A 24145-nucleotide genomic window follows, 5' to 3' on the forward strand; every position below is an offset into this window, starting at 1 on the left:
ATAGGGAGATTAGGAAAGGTCTTTCCGAAGAAGTGACATTAGAACAGATGTCTAAAAAAATGGGGAGAAACTAGTTAGCCAGAAGCATGAATTGAATGGAATAGCCCCCAACTGAGAAGTAGGCAGAGACCAAATCAAGAAAAGCATGACAATGGAATTCCCATTGTGGTGCAATGGAAATGAATCCAACTAGTACCCATGAGGATGTGCAGGTTTGATCCCCAGCCTTGCTCAGCGGGTTAAGGACCTGGCGTTGCCATGAACTGTGGTGTAGGTCGAAGATGAGGCTTGGATCCTTCGTTGCCATAGTTCCAATTTGACCCCCTAGTCTGGGAACATCCATATACTGCGGGTGTGGCCCAAGAAGCAAAAGCAAAAAAAAAAAAAGGGGGGGGGGAGCATGGATGACAGGAGTTATATTCTAAGGAGTTTTAGTCTAAGTTCAACAAAATGCCACCAAAGAGTTTTGTTTTACATGGGAGGCATTATGATATAATTTGATTTATAACTCTTAATGCCAGGGAAAAATAAACTATAGGAAATAAGTGAAATAAGATTAGAAGGTTAATGCAAGCAACTAAACCAAAGATGGTGGTAGCCTAAAAACAAGAGGGTGTTAAGTGTACACGAATGTAGAGATGTAGACAGACCAGAGATATACTACAGAGCACTTGTTGCTGATGAAATGAATGGTGGAGGTAAAGAAAGGGGAGAAATCAAGGAGACTCCTAGGTTTTGAGCAACTGACTCCATGGCATTTTTTTTTTTTTTCTTTAACTGACATAGGGACAACCCAGGAAGAACAGGTCTTTGAGGACGGGAATTAAAAGTTCCATTTAGGTATGTTATGTTGAGGGGTGTCCATGTACTACTTAAGTGAAGATATAAAGTAGGGAGTTGGATATATGATTTTGGAGTTCTGGGGTTAGACAGACCAGGACCAAATGGGAGTCATCATCACACAATTAGTATTTACAGAATGGAAAGAATATATTTACAAGGAGGCCTAAGCCCACATCCTGGGATAGTTATAACAACTAGAGGATGATAGTGGAAGAGGCAACAAAGGACAAAATCAACTAACATTCTTTTTTTTTTTTTTTGTCTTTTTTGCCATTTCTTGGGCCACTCCCGTGGCATATGGGAGGTTCCCAGGCTAGGGGTCTAATTGGAACTGTAGCTGCCAGCCTACGCCAGAGCCATAGCAACTCGGGATCCGAGCTGCGTCTGCGACCTACACCACAGCTCACGGCAACGCCAGATCATTAACCCACTGAGCAAGGGCAGGGATCGAACCCGCAACCTCATGGTTCCTAGTCAGATTCGTTAACCACTGCGCCACGACGGGAACTCCCTAACATTCTTATTAAAAGGACTGGTTATATAAATTTTTATACATCCACACAATGGAATACTACACAAGTATTAAAAATGTAAATAGCAACATTTACTATATATCGGTCTTTTTTAACTCTTGCAGCACTTATTTATTTTCATTTTAAAGTTGAGATATAACTGACATGTAACAAACACTGTATAAAGTGTACAATGGGTTGCTATGAGGCTGCAACATGATTACCACTATAGCTAACAGCCAATTACTTACAGATACACAATTATCATCCCCCCCCCGGAACAATTAAGATCTAATCTCTTAGTAACTTTGAGATTTTATAATATGGTACTGCTGACCATGCTGTGCATTAGAATTCCAGAAGTTATTTATCTACTAGTTATGCGTTTGTATTCTTAAACAACTCCCCAATTTTTTTACCTCCTCTCTAAGATCAGAACTATTAACCTCATTTTACAAGAAAACTGAGCTTAAAAATGTTAAAGAACTACAGTTTAAGCCAGGTAGTTTGGTTTTAAAGTTTATGTATTTAACATTTGTCTGGTTTATTTAGCTTGCATTGATATTGATAATATATTAAGAAACGGAAGAACCCCCCCCCCCCCCCAAAAAACCTCCTAAAACCAAAACAAAAAAACCCACCCAGAGTTCCCAATGTGGTGTTAACAGGATATGGAGTGTCTTGGGAGTGCTGGACTCAGGTTCAATCCCTGGCCCAGCACAGTGTGTTAAGGATCTGATGTTGCCACAGCTGTGCTCAGATCTCATCCCTGGCCTGGGAACTTCGTACTGTGGGGCAGCCAAAAATGAAAACACCTCAAAAAACCCAAAACTAAGCCAACCAACCAAAGAAACAGGAACTTCTGGTGTGGGGGTAGTGGGTTAAGAATCCAGTGTTGTGGCAGCTGAGGTGCAGGTTGCAACTGCAGCGTGGGTTTGATCCCTGCCCCAGGAATTTCCACACGCTGCAGATGCTGCCAAAAAACCCCACACAAACAAGAAAAAAATTAAAACCCCTAAATTTTCCCCTCCATCATATTAAGCTGTATCTTTAAGCTTCGTTTCCTCACAGTGATTAAAGAGAGTGATGTTTGTAATGTGTTGAGATTCATCGAGGGCTAAGGATTATCGAAAAAAGCCTTGAATTTCATCAGGGAAACAATTCACTTGGGCATTAAACATTATTTTCCATTAGTTTAGTTACTTAGACTATAGGACAAAATTTTAACATTGTTTTTCTCATCTGGTGCATACATACACTACAATTAAAAGGAAAAAAGGGGAAAAAAAAAAAACCAGAAAGCAAGGTATGAGCACATGTATATGGCCAGCAGAAAAGGAGCCTAAGGGCTGCAAGAAAATTAAAATGCAAGAATGTCAAGAGAACAACTGAGGAAGGCAGTTTCCTTGCTAGCCTAGAAGAATAAAGGCAGGGATAGAATTAGCCTTGATCAGAAGGGATCACTTATTTCTCTGTGATCAGATCAATTTTTAAGTTTGCTATCAGGATGCTGAGGTAGATAGCTTATACCTGACAGTCTAGCTGGTGAAGTATATTAGGGCTACTGTGGGATAAGGGTGATGACTGTGCTGAGATCTGGCAAAAAGTGGGCAATCAACATTATCTTTTCCTTGTCTACTATACATTTATCTAGAGTAATGTTAGGTACAGCATAAAACATCAACATGTTAAACCTTCATTAATATCTAGACAACTGCTGATAGGGGAGCTAGAAAATTATTTTAAAAAATGTTTTACCAACTCATACAGGAATTTCAGTTCTCCAAAGAATTTTTTTTTTTTTTTTTTTTTTTTGCTTTTTAGGGCTGAACTTGCAGCATATGGAGGTTCCTAGGCTAGGGGGCTGAATGGGAGCTGCAGCCTACACCACAGCCACAGTAATGCAGGATCCAACCCTTGTCTGTGACCTACACTGCAGCTCACGGCAATGCTGGATCCTTGACCCACTGAGCAAGGCCAGGGACCCGATACCTCATGGTTCCTAGTCGGATTCGTTTCCGCTGTGCCACGACAGGAACTCCAGTTCTCCAAAGAAATTTCAATAACAATGCTACTGAAAAGCACTTCTGATAAACCACGCCAAATAACAGTATTTTGTTTGTTTTACTTTCTCACAAGCATCTACACTTACAGCAATTTTATTTTATTATTTTTTTTTCCAATTTAGGGCTGCACCCAAAGCATATGGAAGTTCCCAGGCTAGGGGTCAAACTGGAGCCACAGTCGCTAGCCAATGCCACAGCCACAGCAATGCCAGATCCTTAACCCACTGAGGGATGCCAGGGATTAAACCCATATCCTCATGGATACTAATCAGGTTCTTAATCCGCTGAGCCACAATGGGAACTCCTAAGGTAATTTTAAAACTATACAAACATTAAATACTAGAAAAAGACTGTTTTCTCTCATAAATCCTTTCACTGCTACTTACCTCATCTAATGGTTTATCTTCCAAAGCTGTCAAATCAAGAAGTGGGTTTTTCACGCCTAAAGAAACCATTGTTTTTAACCCTAGAAAATCAAGGAAATAAAAAGCCTTAACTTTCTCAGAAATAAAAAAAATTTACTATTAACACTAGTAATGAGAACGACAAATTAAATGCTAGGTTGTGTCAGGGATAAAGGGTTACCTTTTTCATCTATTTTGGCACATTCTGCAAAGAGGTCCTTTGATCCTGTATTCAGCCGGTCCCTATGAAAATAATGGGACTGAAAAAAACGCGTCCAGAATTCCTTCTCTGTCATGTTGTGGGGAACATTTTCTGCATATTTCATTTTCACTGTGGAAAAAACACATAATAGTTACACATTGAATTTTCAATTCTTAAAATCTCTCAAATTAGTTTAAATACAGACTAACAGCAAAACTAGATTAACTATTCAACTTCACAAATAATAATAATAAATACAAAACATAACAAGATTAGGTGAGACACCATTTTTATGAATCTTAAATTCCAAATGAAACCTTATTTTTTTTTTTTTGTCTTTTTGTTGTTGTTGTTGTTGTTGCTATTTCTTGGCCACTCCCGCATATGGGTTCCAGCTACTGTCGGAGCTGTACCCTGCCTACGCAGAGCCACAGCAACGCGGGATCCGAGCCGCGTCTGCAACCTACACCACAGCTCACGGCAACGCCAGATCGTTAACCCACTGAGCAAGGGCAGGGACTGAACCCGCAACCTCATGGTTCCTAGTCAGCTTCGTTAACCACTGCGCCAGGACAGGAACTCCTGAAACCTTGTTTTGAACCAAGAAAATTAACAAGTTTCAGAGTTTCAGTGCAAACACCAAGATTCTTAGAGTGGGACCCGCATTTGCTTGATCATTTATACATATACACTTTTTTTTTTTTTTTTTTGATCTTTTTAGGGCTACACCTGTGGTATAGGTATATGGAAGTTCCTAGGCTGGGGTCAAATTGGAGCTGCAGCTGCCAGCCACAGCCACAGGATCCAAGCTGTGTCTTTAACCTATACCACAGCTCACAGCAATACCAGATCCTTAACCTGCTGAGTGAGGCCAGGGATTGAACCCACATCCTCATGGATACCAGTCAGGTTCGTTACTGATGAGCCATGATAAGAACTTCTACATGTACACCTTCAATCAACGCACCATGTTAGATGCTAGGGAAATAAAGATCCCCATGATCCACTGGACTAGCAGTGCAGCAGCCCAGAAGCTTACACTGTCCAATAAACAAAGAGGTTAGGAGGTTAAGGTCTCTTAAGTCAGAAAGCCTGAGTTTAAAATTCTAGGTCTGCCACTTACTATCTGTGTGGTGTTGGACCAACTATTTAAAATCTTTGTCTTGGTATCCTCATCTGTAATATGGGGATAATGACAATACCTAATTCACAGGTACTACTTATGATGAATAAATGAGTTTATATATGGCCTTCGAATGGTATCTGGCACATAGTAAACACTATATAACTATGATACTATCAGAAAGATAAAAAATAATTAATTGTAATGTGATAAGACACAAGCCTTATGGAAAGACAGGGGAGGGGGCTTATATTTGCCTAAGTAACTCGGAATTTTACAGAACTGGCAAAGAAATGATGCTTGAGCTGAGCCCTGAGGGAAAGAGAGATTTTCCAAGGATTAAAGGGCAAAAGTAAGGAAGTAGGAACAGAGAACAGTGCATGGTTTCAAAACTTTCTTTAGTCAGAAGACTGAAGCAGTGGCTTTCAAATCTTGGCTGCACATCAAAAATCACTAGAGCTGAGATCGAGACATATGTACTTTCAGGATGATTTGTGGTTTAGAAAGGTCATTCTGGAGTAGCATGAAGGATGACCTGAATTAGTGCTATAGAGACTCATATATTGCTGCCTCTGGAGCACGTCATTTTTTTTTTTTTTTTTTAATAGCTACATCCACAGTATATGGAAGTTCCTGGGCCAGGGACTGAATCTGAGATGTATCCTTTAACCCACTACACTGGGCCAGAGGTGCTACACTGTGCTACTGTGCCACAGCGGGAACTCCAAGGAGCATGTCATCTTACTCAGGTATGTTAAAGGGTAAATAAAGTTTAAGAATTACTGATGGAAAGAATGGGAAAGTCATCATACCAATGGGTTGATGATGGCACATTATATGCTAAGTTCTTAACATCTACCATATGTCAGGCACTGGATAAAGTCCTTTACATATTTTATTGCTCTTGATCAGAAGTAAAGATAAAATTTTTTTTGTTTTGTTTTTTTTTTGGCTTGCCCATGGCATGAAGAAGTTCCCAGGCCAGGGATCAAACCTGCACCATAGCAGTGACCACAGCCACAGATCCTTAAGTGCTAAGCCACAAGCAAACTCCATGTTTGCTTTTCATTGATACATAATTGAATTCATCCAAACAAATATTTTGACCATCTGGAAGAAATGATTCTCCTTACCTGCTGGATAGGTCCTAAATATGGACTCAATGATATCAGATGTTAAATTGTACCTCAGACCATTACATCCATCTGTTTGGGGCCGGACATCAGCCTAAAATAAAGACCACACATATAAATATCTGTATTTGTTAGACTACTGGGAGAAGATGTCCAAACACCCAATGGACACCTCCCAATACTCCACAAAGTTGGAAAAACAGACTTTCTGAATGAAACAGAGAGACAGAGATAAGTCCCTCATCTTTACTTTTGTTACAAAGACAGGGGTAACAGAAGCCTAATCTGGTTTCATGTAATTTTAGTGACCTGTAAAATTTGCTTTTTAAAAATCCAACATGGGAGTTCCTGTTGTGGCGCAGTGGTTAACAAATCTGACTAGGAACCATGAGGTTGTGGGTTTGATCCCTGGCCTTGCTCAGTGGGTCAACAATCCGGCAATGCCGTGAGCTGTGGTGTAGGTTGCAGACGCGGCTCGGATCCCGCGTTGCTGTGGCTCTGGCATAGGCCGGTGGCTACAGCAGCCCAAGAAATAGCAACAACAACAACAACAACAAATCCAACATGGTCAAAGAGGCACATTTAAGTGTAGCCAAAAGCAGTTAGTATCTAGTGCAGTTTTTTTTTTTTTTTTCTTTTTAGGCCGTACCTGCAACACATGGAAATTCCCAGGCTAGGGGTCAAACTGGAACCACAGCAACTGGCTACGCCACAGCTGCAAGCCACGTTGGATCTGAGCCATGTCTGTGACCTACACCACAGCTCACAGAAATCCCAGATTCCCGACCCACTGAGAAGGCCAGGAATTGAACCTGCATCCTTATGGATACTAGTTGGATTTGCTTTTACCGTGCCACAACACGAACTTCTCTAGTGGAGTTTTAACATAAAACTTACAGTTACCAAAACCACTATAAACATTGGTTACTAAATAGTTAAATGTTATCTGACTGATTTAAGGAAGACCTTATTAATTCAATTCACTGCTAAGCATCCAGAAAGATGCCAAACATATAACTAATATTCACATTTTTGGTAAATAAATTGCTTTGGTTTTACCAGAGTACAGGCTGAATCTCACCTTCTAATTCCGCACATAAGGTATTTCAATTACCCTCTTAAGATACATTTTACAAATCTTACTTTTTTATAATATGATAGTCATTATACATCCAACTTTGTATCATAAGTAAAATACTGCAATAATTAAAAAAGACATCAGAAAGCTCTAAATTTAAAAGTATTTGAGGAAAAAAGCATTAGCCAAATTGCTAAAAGATTCTCTTTCAAAAGTCCATTTGATTTCCAGCATGCTAGGGTAAAGTTCAAATAAGAAAACATAACTGGTATGTGGAAGTTCCCTGGCCAGGGATCGAACCTGTGCTACAGCAACAACAGGAGCCGCTGCAATGAAAAAGGCAGATACTTAACCCACTGCACCACAAGCAAACTCTTATTGTATGTATTAAAAAAAATATTTTAGAATACCATGGGAGTTCCTGTTGTGGTGCAGCGGAAATGAATCTGACTAGTAACCATGAGGTTTTGGGTTCACATTCCTAGCCTCCCTCAGCAGGTTAAGGATCTGGCATTGCTGTGAGCTGTGGTGTAGGTCGAAGAGGCAGCTCGGATCCTGTGTTGCTGTGGCTGAGGCATAGGCTGGCAGCTGTAGCTCTGATTTGACCCCTAACCTGGGAACTTTCATATGCTTTGGTTGCGGCCTTAAAAAGACCAAAAAATAAAATAAAATAAAATAAAATACAGAAGATTAAGAATACCATGGATACTGAAGTATCCATTAATTTGCCTTAAGGAAATGCTAAATTTCATAAAAGAAATGGTGTCATTAACATATATACTAAGGATTTTTGTTTTTTTTTTTTTTCTCTTTTGAAATCTGGAAGGGTCACATACCAGAAATGCTGCAGAAATGCCAACATCCTGCTTATGATTAGATGTAGAAGAACTCTCTGTTGCATTCACATTTAAACGATTGGCCCAGAATTCCTCAGCACTGATCACTTGACTCACAACAAGGTCTTTATAAAGCTGAAACAAAACAGGATCTTCTTGCAGCATTCTGGTGATAGAATATATTGAATACATTGAACTTTTAGAATAAAATACTATTTAAGTAACATTGAAAAAAGTCTTTAGCAACACGAAATATCCAACTTTCACTCTGTGAGGACTGGGTGGCAGGTCAATTAGTTCATCTGTTAGTAATTAAAAGCAAAAAACCATTTTTAGAGGACAAATGTAAGTGCAGATAAATGGTGATCAGACTGAAGAAACAAAGGCTAAACTCTTTGAGGGCATGAATTTGCTCTTATGCATCCCTATATCCCAGTGACACAAGGGTTACTTAATTTGTACTGTATTCTTTCACAAAAAAGGTGAATGGATAAGAGGTATGCTTGAGATTTTCTAGCAACTAGTTTTTCACAGTGATAAGCACCTGGGAGCCATAAACACAGAAATAAAATTCATCTTATCAGAAATTCTATATTTTATGTGCTTTCCCAACTTTTTTACAGTATGATTTTTTTCTCAGGTTACTCACAAATACACTTCTAATGGTTTAGTATCTTCTCTGTAACAGAGAACTGACAGAAATTAAGGAGATTAGGGACCTTAACATCTGCGAAATCTCAGTTCTGTTCCTAATCAAACACTTGGCTTGTGATAAACTTCTGAGTTTACACATCTCATCCACCCAAAGCCAAAGCCAGAAAGATGCTGAAGTTAAGAACCAACCACAGAGGTAAAGATTCCAAAGCCCATATTTCCTATACTACACTATGAAAGCGCAAGGGGTGAAGGGGGGTGGGGGATGCACTGGGGTTTGGGATGGAAATGCTATAAACTGGGTGATGATGATCGTTGTACCACTATAAATGTAATAAAATTGAGTGATTGAAAAAAAAGCACAAGGGGTAAGAAATAAACTATTGACTAGAGAGAACCCAGTGTCTCTTTAAAAGGCTGTTCTTTTCCTCTTTCACCTGTTTTTCTCTTCTAGTTCTTTATTTGCTTTCCTCTTGAATTTCGGCAGCAACTGCTGAAGAAGGTCTTTCACTGCATCTCGCTCTTTCACTGCTGTGCTTTCATTGGAAAAATGGAAGTTAGTTGTGTCCCCTGCATGCAGGACCAGCTGAAGCTGAATTTTGGCTTTTCCTTCTGGACTGATTTTCTGGCCTAAAAAGAAGCATGAGGCTAATTAGATGAGGACACTCACTGTGGAAACAGCCATACAGTGGGTTACTTCTTTTCCCAAGGAAGACTCAGGATTCCTTTGGGCTTTGGCTGCCCTATTCCAATCTTAATGCTGTTGCAGAAATGCACTCTTCTCAAATAATCCCATATAACCAGAGCATGGTTCAACAAATTTACTGCTAACACTCTGCTTCCTTCTTCAGTACCCTTTTTGTGTGGCATGTCTCACCCACTACTTCTTCTCTAGATACTAAAGGGCTTTTGTTTTCTTTCAACTGGGGCAGATTTTTTTTTCTTTTTCTTTTTTTGGTCTTTTTCGTCATTTCAGGGCCACACCCATGGCATATGGAGGTTCCCAGGCTAGGGGTCCAATCAGAGCTACGGTTGCCCGCCTGCACCAGAGCCGCAGCAACACAAGATCTGAGCCACGTCTGCGACCTACACCACAGCTCAGGGCAACGCCGGGTCCTTAACCCACTGATTGAGGCCAGGGGTTGAACCCGCAACTTCATGGTTCCCAGTCAGATTTGTTTCCGCTGCACCATGACGGGAACTCCTGGGGCAGACTTCTTTAAAGCTCTCTAAACAGCCAACTCAAGAGTCCTGAACCACCCTGAACGGCTGCTCCCAACTGACATTATCATTAAGAAAAATTATTTGTAATGATTCAAAAACTCCAAAACACAGCCCATGGCTTATTTACTAACTGCAAAGGAAAATAGGTAATCCTACGTTTTGAGAGATCAGGTGTTAGTACTTTAATCAAGTGATCAAACTCAACCTCATTAAAGTGGAAAAACCTGATTCTATGGGCACTCTGAGGTGACAGAATAAGAAGTAAGCACCACCACCTATGTTGTTCTTGCTAAAAATATTTTAACTCGAGCATTTAATAAATCTGCAGACCTGACTTTTAGTTGACTATAAATATAAGTATACAGGAACAAATTAAACAAAACCTGGAGGAGACAATCAGACATAATCAGAATATGGGATATTTTATAAGCCTATACTCAAAGACAAGACTAAAGAAACTACAACTACATACATGAACCTAGATTGGATGTTGATTAAAAAAAAAATTTACAAATGCAACAATGGTCTGGATATTAAAATTTTCTTGGTGTGATGTAAATGTACACACACATATAAAGCAAGTATGGCAAGATAATAATATTTAGATGAGTTATATAGGTATACACTGTACCATTCTTTAAATTTTTCTATAACTGTAAAGATCTTTGTAAGTTGGGGCTGCAAACATCTAAATATACCTACATAATGGACAACTCGTATTCTTAAAAAGTGGGTTTTATGGCTTGTCTTCCTCATAAGGGAAATTGATTGAGAGGCTTTGTCTCATGAAATGGGTGACTCATGGTGGCATGAACAGAATACCTAGAGCTCTCTGTTTCAACCAACCTACTTACATATTTAAATAAACAGAAACTTTTTCAATGAAGAAGCTGCTTCCAAACCAACAGTTTAGATGAAATACCTTACTGCCAAAAACAGCAATATGAAGCAATTTACATTGTCATCCAGTCTGTTCCATTATTCCATTCCTCCAAAACTATCACTCCTTTCTAGGTGTCTTTTCTCAGTCATTGCTTTATTCTTGCCCTATCTTAACTCTTGCCTCTGAGAGGCCTACTTTTGAAGTCCCCCTACCCCACCCCCAGTCTGAGGCATGTGGAAGATTCCAGGACAGGGATCAAACCTGAGCCATAGCAATGACAATGCTGGATCTGTTTTCCTTTTTTATGGCCGCACTTGTGGCATATGAAAGTTCCCTGACCAGGGGTCGAAAAGTAGCTGCAGCTGGGGCCTATGCCACAGCCATGACAACATCAGATCCAAGTTACATCTGTGACCTTCGCCACAGTTTGCAGCAACATCGGATCCTTACCCCACTGAGCCACAATGGGAACTCACAATGCTGGATCTTCAATTCACTGAATCACCAAGGAACTCCTGAGGTTTTTTAACTACCTAACCTAATTGCTAATTTTCACTTTAGTAACTTATTATTGATAACATTCAATGGCTTTTTCTCCAGAAATAGAGTATTCTTTTAAAATATTCAATTTAAAATGAAAACTGATGTGGTGCAGATCTAGACTTGGGGATATGCTCTCGTCCCCAATAACTGGGAAGAGCTCTTGAGATATAGGAGACAAGCACATTCTTTATTGTATCCTGTGGGTACCACAGTTTTTCAAAGCCATAGGACTAGCTTCCTGTTTAAGAGAAATGCTAATACAGATAGTTCCTAGTTTTGAGTCTATTGTAGTACAAATGTTAGTTTGTAAGACTATTATTAGAAATATGGTGAGGCACTTTGCCACAGAAACAAAGTTTAAAAAAGGAAGTGGTATCACTAAGAGAGTCGACAAAAGACGAGATAGCTAGGAAGTACTGAATTACAATGCATTTTAAACAGTATTTCCTTTTGAAAATTAAGATTCTAAGTTATTTCAGTGGAGAAAGCTGAGGATCTTGGTCATTTCCAGCAGTAAAGTAGAGGTAAGTCCTTAGGGCAACTGTTCACAAAGGACATTTGTACACTGACCACTTGCAAGTTGAGAGTTGTCTATTTTTTGAGGTGTCATGTTCCTTGAAACCCATATAGGATTTTAGCTAGGAAAAGAATCACATCCAAGAAAATAAATGAATCTGTATTAATGGTCAGTTACCATAATTTGGAGCTCCTGATGTGGCACAGTAGGTTACGGATCTGGGACTGCCCCAGCTGTGGTACAGGTCGCAACTGCAGCTCAAATTTGATCCCTGGTCCTAGAGCTGCCATATGCCATGAGTGTGGCAAAACAAAACAAAACAAACCAAAAAACCCCACCACCATTTGCCAAGAGCTTTGTTGCCCAGACTTCCCTGGGGTCTCTCCTATTCAAGATCTTTTGCTGAGGTAAAATGCAGAAATCTCAGAAATCTCTTTTAGAAAGCAAAGATTCTAAATCTCAGGATTCACTTGGTGCCTTTACACCTAAATATTATTGAACCAAAAGATACTATACCCTTTGGGTAATAAATTCAGAGTTAATCTTGCAAATCTGAAAAGAGAAGAGGTTTTATATGATATCACTCATATGTAGAATCTAAAATATGGCACAAATGAGTCTATTTACAAAACAGAAACAGACCCACAGACATGGAGAACAGACTTGTGGCTGCCAAATGGGAAGGGGGAGGAAGTGGAATGGATGAGGAATTTGGGGTTGGTAAATGCAAACTATTACATTTAGAATCAATAAGCAATGAGATCCTACTGTACAGCACAGGGAACTATATCCAATCTCTTGGGGCAGAATATGCTGGAAGACAGTATGAAAAAGTAAATGTATATATAGGAGTTCCTGTTGTGGCTCTGTGGTTAATGAATCCAACTAGGAACCATGAGGTTGTGGGTTTAATTCCTGGCCTCGCTCAGTGGGTTAAGGATCCGGTGTTGCCATGAGCTGTGGTGTAGGTTGCAGAGGTAGCTCGGATCTGACACTGCTGTGGCTGTGGTGAATGCCGGCAGCTACAGCTCCAATTAGACCCCTAGCCTGGGAACCTCCATATGCTGTGAGTGCAGCCCTAGAAAAGGCAAAAAAAAAAAAAGAAAAGAAAAGAAAAAAAAAGAAAAAAAAAAGAAAGAAATGTATATATACTTATGTGACTTGGTCACTATGCTGAACAGCAGAAATTGACACAACACTGTAAATCAACTATACTCTAATAAAAATAAAATTAAAAAAAGAAGGGGTTTGATTTCTAGCCTTTATACTTAAAAATCATAAAGGATAATAAAAACATTATGCTCTGTATTTCTCTCATCTACATTTCTTATAAAATTGAATCTTAATATTTGATGGCCACATAACCAAAGATTAGACAATTTACTTAAATGATACAATTTAATTAAGGGCAATCTGGCATCATCTATCAAGATTTTATTTTTTTTATTTTTATCTATTTTTTAATTTTTAAAAAATTTTTGTCTTTTTGCCTTTTCTGGGGCCACTTCTGCGGCATATGGAGGTTCCCAGGCTAGGGGTCTAATTGGAGCCGTAGCTGCCGGCCTACACCAGAGCCACAGCAACTCGGGATCCTTAACCCACTGAGCAAGGTCAGGGATCGAACCCACAACCTCATGGTTCCTAGTCGAATTCGTTAACCACTGAGCCACGACAGGAACTCCTATCAAGATTTTAAATGCATGGGGGAGTTCCCGTCGTGGTGCAGTGGTTAACAAATCTGACTAGGAACCATGAGGCTGTGGGTCTGATCCCTGGCCTTGCTCAAGTGGGTTAAGGATCCGGTATTGCCGTGAGCTGTGGTGTAGGTCGCAGGTGCAGCTCGGATCCCACATTGCTGTGGCTCTGGTGTAGGTCGGCAGCAACAGCTCCAATTCGACCCCTAGCCTGGGAACATCCATATGCCATGGGAGTGGCCCCAGAAAAGACAAAAAAAAAAAAAAAGATTTTAAATGCACCAATCGTTTGAACCAGTGTAAGTTCACTGTAGGGATACAGCCCACATAAACAACTTCACAAAGATATTAGTGCATAGATTTATATTGTAACTTTGTTTTCAGTAACAAAATTCTGGAAACTTCCTCAATGTCTTTCACAGAGGACTGGTTAAATACATGATTGTGCATCCATTCAGTGGACCATATACAACTCTCAAAACAAAGTCTGCATGGAGATCTTTACATGAAGGAGATTTACACATGTAAAGCATATATGCTTTATTAGTGCAAAAAAGGCAGGATATAGAATAATATACTTAGTGATCCCACTTTGTAATTATTTCTATACAGTTGATTTTTTTGGATATTCTAATAAAAAACCCACAAAGATCTTACAAGACCTTAGTATAGCTGACTTACATTTAATGTCCGCATACATATGGCTGATGGTAAATCTATCTTTGCCTTCAGGTGCCCAAGCAATTCTTTCTGCCATGAGGTATAGAGCTCCATCTTGCTTCTTTTGTCGCACCTTCTTTACAATCAGCAAAACTTCTTCAGATGAAGTTGCCATGATGGCTAGAAGACGCTAAAAAAGACAAAAAGATTTCATATCTCAATTAGGATTTGTTGACATCTAGAGTCCCTTCCAAATCTAAAGTGAGTAATGAGGAGTAAAAAGTCTTCCCCTCATTCAAAGTTGAAGATATAGCTGTATGGCATTATTCCTTTAAAATTTCACTTTGCTCATACCACAGGTGTGAATTTATGTAACACAGTTTATAACATTTGGCAATTTTCAAGCCCTTTCCAAATATGCTAATCAGAGTATATTCAATTCATTTTCCCCAGTTATATTCTTAAATCTTACATGTATCATTTGACCATAAATATGTGGTCTTTGATATTTAGAATCATAGAACTTCAGAATCACACAGCTTTCTCTCTCGCTACACACACACACACACACACAGAGGCCATGGCGTGCAGTAGCCGAATCCTCATTCCGTTTCCAGAGGGAATGAGCCTGGGATGCAGCAGTGAAAGTGCAGAGTCCTAACCACTGGATCACCAGAGAATTCCTTTGATATTAGTTCAAATTTCTTTTAACTGCAAAAACTAAGGGTGACAAGGTTTATGTGACCTTCCTAAAACACTCCAGAGATGAAACCTGATCTAAGTTTCCTCCTGTATACTTAAAAATAAAATTGAAAGAATTTAAGGCTTAACACTTCAGATACTATGTCCCTCATCTTTTAACAATCAAATGTTTCTCCATATGTTGGCTGAAGATTCAGTTGTATATGGCTAATTTTTTACCTAGGAAACAGCCTGGAGCTCTCCTCAACTTCTCCCCAATCCTGGGAATCTTACTGCCCAATCCAAGTCCTAGAGTTTTGTGTGTGGCTATCTGGAATATGAGGCTGAAACGGACCTGGAGACTGTCCAGGCTCAAAAGGAAAGATGCCATGATTGATAAAGTTGGCATTGGGCTGACGGGGGGAAGTGATAGCACAGATGCCATACATCTCCCATTTCTGATAAAGTTATAACTTGAGTTTTCATTCCCAAAGGAATGATTTAAAATATAATTTAAGGAAGGAAGTTCTCTTATGGTGCAGTGGGTTAAGGGTCTGACATAGCTGCAGCACAGGCCTCAGCTGTGCCTTGGGTTTGATCCCTGGCCCAGGAACTTCTACATGCCTGGGAAAAAAAAAAAAAAAAAAAAAAAAGCCTGGCAATAAAATGTAATTTAAAAATATTTTCTTTAGGTATGAAATATAATTTCAGAGAAGTTATAGGTGACCTAAGAATTAAATATGACCAAAAAAGTGAAGCTTACTGTAATACTCCTCCTTTTTATGGCTGCACCTGTGCCACATGGAAGTTCCTGAGGCAGATTATACCTGAGCTGCAGCTTCGGTAACACCTGATCCTTTAACCCAGTGTGCCACAGTAGGAACTCATGTTGTAGTATTTCTTTTTTCTTTTTCTCTTTTTTTTTTTTTTTTTTTTTTTTGTCTTTTTGCCTTTTCTTGAGCCGCTCCTGCGGCATATGGAGGTTCCCAGGCTAGGTCCAATTGGAGCTGTAGCCACCGGCCTCCACCAGAGCCACAGCAACGCAGGGTCCGAGCTGCGTCTGGGACCTACACCACAGCTCATGGCATCGCCGGATCTTTAACCCACTGAGCAAGGGCAGGGATTGAACCCGCCACCTCATGGTTCCAGTCGGATTCATTAACCATTGCGCCATGACGGGAACTCCACTGTTGTAGTATTTCTTACTCACTGAGGCAGTGATTTAGAAATCAAAAGTACAAGTTAAAAAAAAAAAAAAAGGTGGGGCATTCCTATTGCGGCTCAGTGATTAACAAATCAGACTAGTCTCCATGAGGATGCAGATTAGATCCCTGGCCCCACTCAATGGGTTAAGGATCCAGCATTCCCTGAGCTATGTTGTAGGTTGCAGATGTGGTTCAGATCTAGTGTTGCTGTGGATGTGGTATAGGCTGGCAGCTATAGCTCCGATTAGACCCCTAGCCTGGGAACTTCCATATGCTGCGGGTGAGGCCCTAAAAAGCAAAACCAAAACCCAAAACAAAACAAAACCAAAAAAAACTTTTTTTAAGCACTGTACATGTGGCATATGGAAGTTCCCAGTTGGGGTCGAACTGGAGATAGAGCCTTGCCAGATCCAAGCCACATCGGGATCCAGATCCTTAACTCACTGAATGGGGCCAGAGATCAAACCCACATCCTCATGGATACTAGCTGGGTTAATTATCACTGAACCACAATGGGAACTCCAAATTTTTAATTTCCCTAGAGTTGATTACTTGAATTTCAAGTAGCCAGATCTTCCCTTTTGTAAGTTTCCTTACAAGCTACTCCATCTCAAGAATGGACAGGAAATGGATCAGTGTGAACACATTTATTCAATAATTCTGTACCGAGCCAAGGAGTCCAGTGTTTATTCGAAAACAAATGTGTGCTAGCAGTGATTCGCACTTCAGAAAGCTTCCAGTCTAGAGAGCAAGATGTGTGTATATACAAATTAGAACGTGCTAAGTCCCAAAAAGGTGACAAAAAATTGTTCTGAATTAGGGGCAATAATCTCTTCACATGAAAGGCTTTGACAAAGGTTTGTCAGATATACTTTAGAGGAATTTTTAAAAGTGCAGTTATAATTAACAAACCAACAACACACAGGTGTCTCAGACGTTCTGTTTGATCCATTTTGACAACCGCATACACCCATGTACCACCACCCCAAAATAAGACAGAACATTTCCATCACCCCTCTAAATTCTCTCATGTCCCTTTCTTTTTAGGAGCACAACCCCTGCACATGGAGGTTCCCAGGCTAGGGGTCGAATCAGAGCTACAGTTGCCGGCCTACACTACAGCCACAGCAACACCAGATCCTTAACCTACAGAGCAAGGCCAGGGAGGTCAGGGATTGAACCCACATCCTCATGGATACTATTGGGTTTGTTAACTGCTGAGGCATGACAGGAACTCATGTCCCTTTCTAGTCAATCCTCTTCCTCTTGCCCTCCAGCACCTGTTTTCTGATTTTTATCACCAAGGATTAGTTTCTGCCTGTTCTAGGATTCCATATACATATACATGGAATCATGCAGTATGTATTCTTCTGTCTCCGGCTTTTTGTTCAACATATTTTTTGAAATTCATTATATTACTGCATTTATCAGTAGCTTATTCTTTTTTTCCCATAATTTATGAACTAGATATGGAATGAAGGTTTTGATAAAGAAAAGGAAATAGGCATTAAGGCAAAGGGAATGGCTTGGGGCAAAGGCTCAAGACGATTGAAAAGGTAGTTGTCTGCTCTAGATGTAACACAAAGTTCATGATGGGGATTAGTGGGATATGAAGTTGCATGATGGTTAAGACGGAGGTAGATAGTGGGGAATATCCTTCCATGGTAGACAAGAGAAGACTTATAAAGACTTTTGAACCGGGGAGTGATTTGTATTGTAAGAAACTAATCTGCAGCAATATGACAGAGACTGAAGAAAGGGACCAGGAAGGGTGTGAAGCAGGCTGGTGGCAGTGAGAATGCAAAGCAAGGGACAAGGAAGAGTACTGAGGAAGCAGGATGAATAGACATTTGTTAAGTGCTGAAGGAGATGTCATAGCTGCTTGCTCACACCCCACTTCAAAGTCTTACTGACATGAGTACAGTGATGTTACAGAAACAGTAAGAAAGAAAAAGATTTGACAGCAAATACAAGGAATTCAGTTCTGAATATGATGAATGTGAGGTGCTGTTGAGTCATGCAGGAAGAGAGAGTCTATATTGTGTGGGCATTTATAAATGTTGGGGCAGAGCTTAGAAAGTTCAATAAAAAAAGAAACCCAGAAGATCCATAATTCCACAACCATTTAACATCAACTTTCTTAATTTTAAATTGTGCTTATTTTATCTGTACCCACCTTACAAATGTAATCATGAAGTACAACCAAGCTGTATATATCTTATTTTTCACTTGCCATTGAAAACATTTTCCCACGTTATTTTACAATCTCCATAGTATTGATAGTCATATATCGTATATGACAAAGGCTCAAAATCTTAATATATAATACCATCTTTTAACTGATTTACTTGCTCTTCCTCCCAAGATTTTGATTAGAGGATTACTGCCGCCTAAAAAGTCTGAAAACCACTGGTTTTTTTGTTTTTCCGTATGCACCTGTGGCATATGGAATTTCCTAGGCCAGTGATCCAATGGAAGCTGCAGCTGCCAGCCTCAGCGATGCCAGATCTGAGCCACACTCGCAGCTTGCAGCAACACCAGATCCTTAACCCAGTGAGAGAGGCCAGGGATTGAACATGCATCCTCAGGGACACCATACTGGGTTCTTAACCCACTGAGCCACAATGGGAACTTCTGAAAACCACTGTTTTAAAAGACTATTTAATGACATAAAAAGATATACTGTTACGTGATCAAAGCAAGCAAAAAAGCATGTAGTCTGATTCCATTTTCTTAAATTGAAAAAAAAAACAAAAAACAAAACCTATCCAAAATTTACTGAATGCTTGTAATACGTGCCAAGCTTTGGGCTAAGTTCTTTACAAGCATTATCTCATTCAGTCCCAGTTAACATTCCTGAAGTAGGTTCTATTATTAGCCTCATTTTCATTTTGCAGATAAAGGAATCTGGGTCTGAGTTATCAAGATGCTTTCCCAAAGTATCAAGAAGTAGAACTGGTTTGAATCTGGGTCAGTCTGACCCTGGAGTTCCTTTATGCTATTTTACAAATATACATGACAACAGAGACATATACCCAATTTAATAGTGGTTACCTATGGTGATAGGACTACAGTTGATTTGAATATTCTTTTTCTGGACTATCTGCAATAAACATGTATTTTGCAATAAGAAAAGTAGTTATTAAAAACATTTTCCAAGAGTTTACTCTCTTTCAAATCGTGTTTATAAAAATGGGAAAGTGGGGAGTTACCGTCGTGGCTCATGGTTAACGAATCTGACTAGGAACCATGAGGTTGTGGGTTTGATCCCAGGCCTTACTCAGTGGGTTAAGGATCCAATATTGCCGTGAGCTGTGGTATAGGTTGCAGGCTCGGCTCGGATCCCGCGTTGCTGTGGCTCTGGCGTAGGCTGGTGGCTACAGCTCTGATCCAACCCCTAGCCTGGGAAGCTCCATATGCCGTGGGAGCGGCCCAAGAAATGGCGAAAAGACAAAAAAAAAAAAAAAAAAAAAAAAAAAAGGAAAGTGTTAGTATGAGTAAGAATTTAAAGAATGATTTATTTTAAATTTCTGTAATATGTGTATTTTTTAATTTAGTACTAAGGTTTTAATTTATAAAAAATTTAATCTATGGAACCATTAAATACTTCAAATTTTTTGTTCTTTAGGGCCGCACCAGCGACACACGGAAATTCCCAGGCTAGGAGTTGAGTTAGGCCTGTGCCACAGCCAGGGCGTGGGACCCAAGCTACATCTTCAATCTACACCATGGTCCACCGCAACACCGGATCCTTAAGCCGAGTGAGGCCAGGGATCAAACCCACATCTTCACGAATACTAGTCGGGTTCCTAACCCATTGAGCCACAATGGGAACTCCAATATTAATTTTTAAATATTCATTATAGTAAGTACATAACCATTAATTTTTAAAAACTTGTCTATACAATGGAAATTAAACTGCATAACATACAAACCGTATTTTAGGAAACATGAATTAAAATTTGAGAGAAGAGTGAGTGGAGGGGGATAAACAGATAATTGCAGGATAATTTTCAGTATGTCACATATGGAGACAAAGCAGTGAGCAAAGACAGCTAACAGAGCAAGTTCCCAACTAATTGGGCTTATAGGCACAAACAGGTGTTTGTTTTGGAAAGAGGAGGAAAACATTTCTGAGCTGGGAAGGTAAGGAAGAAAGATGAATGAAGAAAGAGAAACTGTTAAGTGAAGAATAAATTAGAACTATGAGAGTTGGCTACTTTAAAGCAAATGGGAAAAACATTTTCTAAAAATGTAAAACCACTCATATTAAAATCCCCTTAAGAGGAGCTTTAAAAATAAATCAGAGAAGTTTTGAATTCTAGGAATAACTTGTCAATTGTCTCACAGCTAACTTGCTTGGCAAATTTCACCGGTTATCTGTAGCACCTCCGTAATTATACAAGTAACAGCTTTAGGAAATTTAATAGAACCAGTGGGGCTATCCTACATTGGCTCCCATGATTTCTAGATTTTTCTTCATGGTGGCTCCTTAGATGGCAAAAACTTCTTTCTAGTTGAACTCTGTAGAAGCCACAAAATGTTTTGTTTATAAAAAATATTGGTGCAGTTGCATTTAAACAAAGTGGCTTGAAGATCTAGCTTTACTTAAAAGATTATTTACTTTATGAAATAATCTGCTGCAAGACTCTTTAAATAGCAAGATCCTCCAGTAAAGGCATTAATTCATTCTCAGTTAAATATTTACTTGCCCAAAGCTAAATGTATATGCCTTGCTCTGACTCCTTGCAAATTCTCCTCCCTTCCAATCAACTGGCTTTTACTCATTTTTTCAGTCTACTTTAAGCTTCGAAGTTACTAGTACAGGTCTGCTTCCATTCTTCTCTTTACAGCACTTATCACTGTGGTAATTAATTTTTTTATTACTCAGTGAATTTATTACATTTACAGTTGTACAATGACCATCACAATCCAATTTCATAGGATTTCCATCCCACAATCCCAGTGCATCCCCCCACCCCTGGATATGGTAATTAATTTTTAAAGTAATTCTATTTAAGTCTGTCTCCCCCTCAAAACTATAAGCTTCAGGAAGAAGAGCAGAGGCTTCATGTGTTGTATTCACTGCAATACAGCACCCAGCAGCATATTTTAGCCCATAAGAATTCAAGAAATACCATGACATCCATTTAAAAATCTCTGTCATTAAAAGAACAATCTTAATCTTGCTAAGACACAAGAAACTGTTGTACACCGTCTTCAGCTAAACTCCAGGAAGCACTATAGTGCTCTCTACTCACAGATCAGATACCATTCCTCACAGATTCCCAAAACTGGCTTATCAGTAAACAGAGAGGAAAAAATTGAGAAAGAAATCAGAAATCTTTAAATTTCCATTTCCACCATTCTGTATCTCTACATTTCCATTACTTACACCCTCCTTTCTATGTGCAGAGATAAATGGGGCAGGGGGGAAAAAAAAGGCAACAAGTGAACGATAAACTCCTTATCACACTCTAAAAGGAGGATTATTGTTAGACAGAGAGTGGCTTCTGTGTCTGCCAGCATACAAAATGGAGATTTGGAATGCTGCTTGCCATCAAACAATCCTAAAAAATTTTAACAATTCAGCACTACAGGGAACAAGACGTTGGAAGTATGTAAAGAGTGACCAAAATGTACTGTTTTAAGGATAGTTACATACACGAGGAAGATATTCAAGGAAATAACTGAGGTAGCAATTTCAAGACCAAGCACTTTTTCATTTTACAGCAGTGCAGGGAGAGGCAATGGGAAAAATGCGACACAGATGCAACGTGAAGGGAAGTGTATGCTCATATTCAATAAGTACAGCATGCTGACAAGAGTACAATACCAAACTGAGAGAGAAGCAATCAGCTGGTAATCAAAGTGGAGAGAGGAGGAATTATTAAATGGATGCTGACACCGCCACACTGAAGGCAGGAACGAGAGGAAGGGACAAAGACACCTCTAGCAGCACTGTCCATGAAGTGGAAAGAGTCATCAAAAACGCTAGGAAAGCTCAATGTTCTGACAGTTAAGGGAAAAAATCTGCAGCACATAAAAACGGGGCCAAAAGGTGTAAAGATAGACTAGGAGGGAGAAGACATAAGCCTCGAGGGCAGTACATGCAGGGAATGCAGTCACAACTGAACTGGAGCTGATTGCTGGATTCATTATTTTTAACTGATTTCTCTCTTTGCACCAAGCTTCCTAGTATTTTTAAAGAGCTCTCTCTGTATTTGCATGGATTTTTTTTTTTTAACATTAGCACTACCATATGTGTTTAATATCATCTAGGGGAGACTCAAACCTATCAATCTGCTGCCCTGCTAATGTTGGCTAAGAGTAGCAGAACAGGTTTAATGGCTCCAAATCATCTCTCCCTCCTTTCCAAAGGAGAGATTTAAGTCTGCTACACCAGGTACAAAGTTCTTTCCAGAGCCTAGTCCTTTTGTAAGCCATTACCCGGATACTAGAGGTTACCTTCACCTCTGCTATGCCCTTCCCTTTTCATTTATCCTAGTTTTGACTTTTAAAAATCCACCTTAGGGTTGGCAACTTTGGCTTAGTGATTAAAGCCTAGTTCTGTGGCTTTCAAACTGTGTTTGTTCCACGAGGGGAGGCTGAGTGGGGTATGCTGCTTTCCATACTGGGGTTTCTGGTAAGAATCAACGTAAAGAAATTGTTCCAATCCTTCATGGAGTGAATACTTACTGCAAGGTATACTTGAAAGCACTTGGTTTCTGTACGTTTTCAAACTTGGGTCTTCTAGTGGGCAAAAGGTTAAGTTTCTATCTCTCTCACTCCGCCCTTCATTTTACAGACCCTAAAATGGACGTTTGAGAGTCAACCGAATACACTTCCTTAGCCGATTTTGCCTCTGAGAACACTGGGGAAATTGTAAAATAAGCATATTTTTCCACGAGTTGGTGGTCTATCTTAAAGATGACCAAACTGAACATAAGCCAAAACTTGGTGTTTGTGGGGAGTGGACTAGTACACCTGTTAACGGTTTAAGAATGGCAAGACTGACAGGTGTGCAAACACTCTATTAAAAGCTTCTCCCTTACAGAAACCGAAAGACTCAACAACACATTTTCTAACGGGAATGGCTCCTCAGAGAGAGGCTTCCACTCTCTCTCTTCCTTCATTCGCATGAGCCAAGTCTGATCCCGGCTTTGCGTTAAATCTTCGTGTCCCTCTTCTCGGAGAAGTAGGCTTCCTACAGACAAGCAGATTAAGGGTCGCCTCTTCCCTGCTTCAGAATAATATACGGCTACTGAAACCATGGGCTTGGAAGTTGCGGCGACGGCGGAGGTACACAGGTAAAAGGGGCAGATTCCCAACCGTCCCGCGGCCCCCAGGCCTGTCAGCTCCTCAACCACCCACCCACCCCCATTCTTCGGTCTAAACTTACCAGGTGGGAGCTGCGGCCCTGGGCAGAGAGTAAGCTACTGGACTGGGTCGGGTCGTGTTCCGCTGCGCTTCTTACAGACACTGCCGGGAAGAGGTTGAAACCCAGTAGCCGCCGCCGTCGCCACCGCCTCTGTTACTGGGGGGTCTCGCCTCCATCGCTGGCTGCGAGAACTCTGAGGGCACGTGACCGGAAGTACAAAGGCGGGCCGGCGGGCCACGTGACCCCCCAAACGCGGCCGCCATGATACCTTGCGCCAGTTCCCTCCCTCCCCCGCCGGTGCCCGCCCGTTTCATTTCCTCTCGCTGGCTTTAAGCAGCGAAGGGTCCTGGGATCCTGGCTGGCTCACCCCTCTGGCCTAGAGCTCCTCTGGTCTCAGTCGGCGCTGCATCTTCGGCCAGCAAGAACCACCTCACTGCAGGCCGCAGAGCGCGTAATTGCGGCCGCGGCCTTGAGGGGGAGGGACCCCGCGCAAGCGGGGCGTAACT

The 24145-nt window shown here is 40.3% G+C and overlaps 1 protein-coding gene across 1 annotated transcript in view; it reads right to left on the reverse strand.

The window, feature by feature from the left end:
• Window positions 1–24145, reverse strand: part of GTF2H1 (general transcription factor IIH subunit 1) — a 42872-nt gene extending 18727 nt beyond the window's left edge. Inside the window, exons 1-7 of the mRNA XM_013994506.2 lie at window positions 23661–24145; window positions 14394–14562; window positions 9289–9481; window positions 8198–8363; window positions 6284–6377; window positions 4007–4156; window positions 3808–3887 (exon numbers count right to left, since the gene is read on the reverse strand). Of these exons, the coding sequence (XP_013849960.2) occupies window positions 3808–3887; window positions 4007–4156; window positions 6284–6377; window positions 8198–8363; window positions 9289–9481; window positions 14394–14547 (837 nt within the window). The 5' untranslated portion in view covers window positions 14548–14562; window positions 23661–24145. The remainder of the gene's footprint in view (window positions 1–3807; window positions 3888–4006; window positions 4157–6283; window positions 6378–8197; window positions 8364–9288; window positions 9482–14393; window positions 14563–23660) is intronic.

The sequence above is a fragment of the Sus scrofa genome, chromosome 2 (genome assembly GCF_000003025.6).
Source record: "Sus scrofa isolate TJ Tabasco breed Duroc chromosome 2, Sscrofa11.1, whole genome shotgun sequence".
Taxonomy (NCBI): Eukaryota; Metazoa; Chordata; class Mammalia; order Artiodactyla; family Suidae; genus Sus; species Sus scrofa.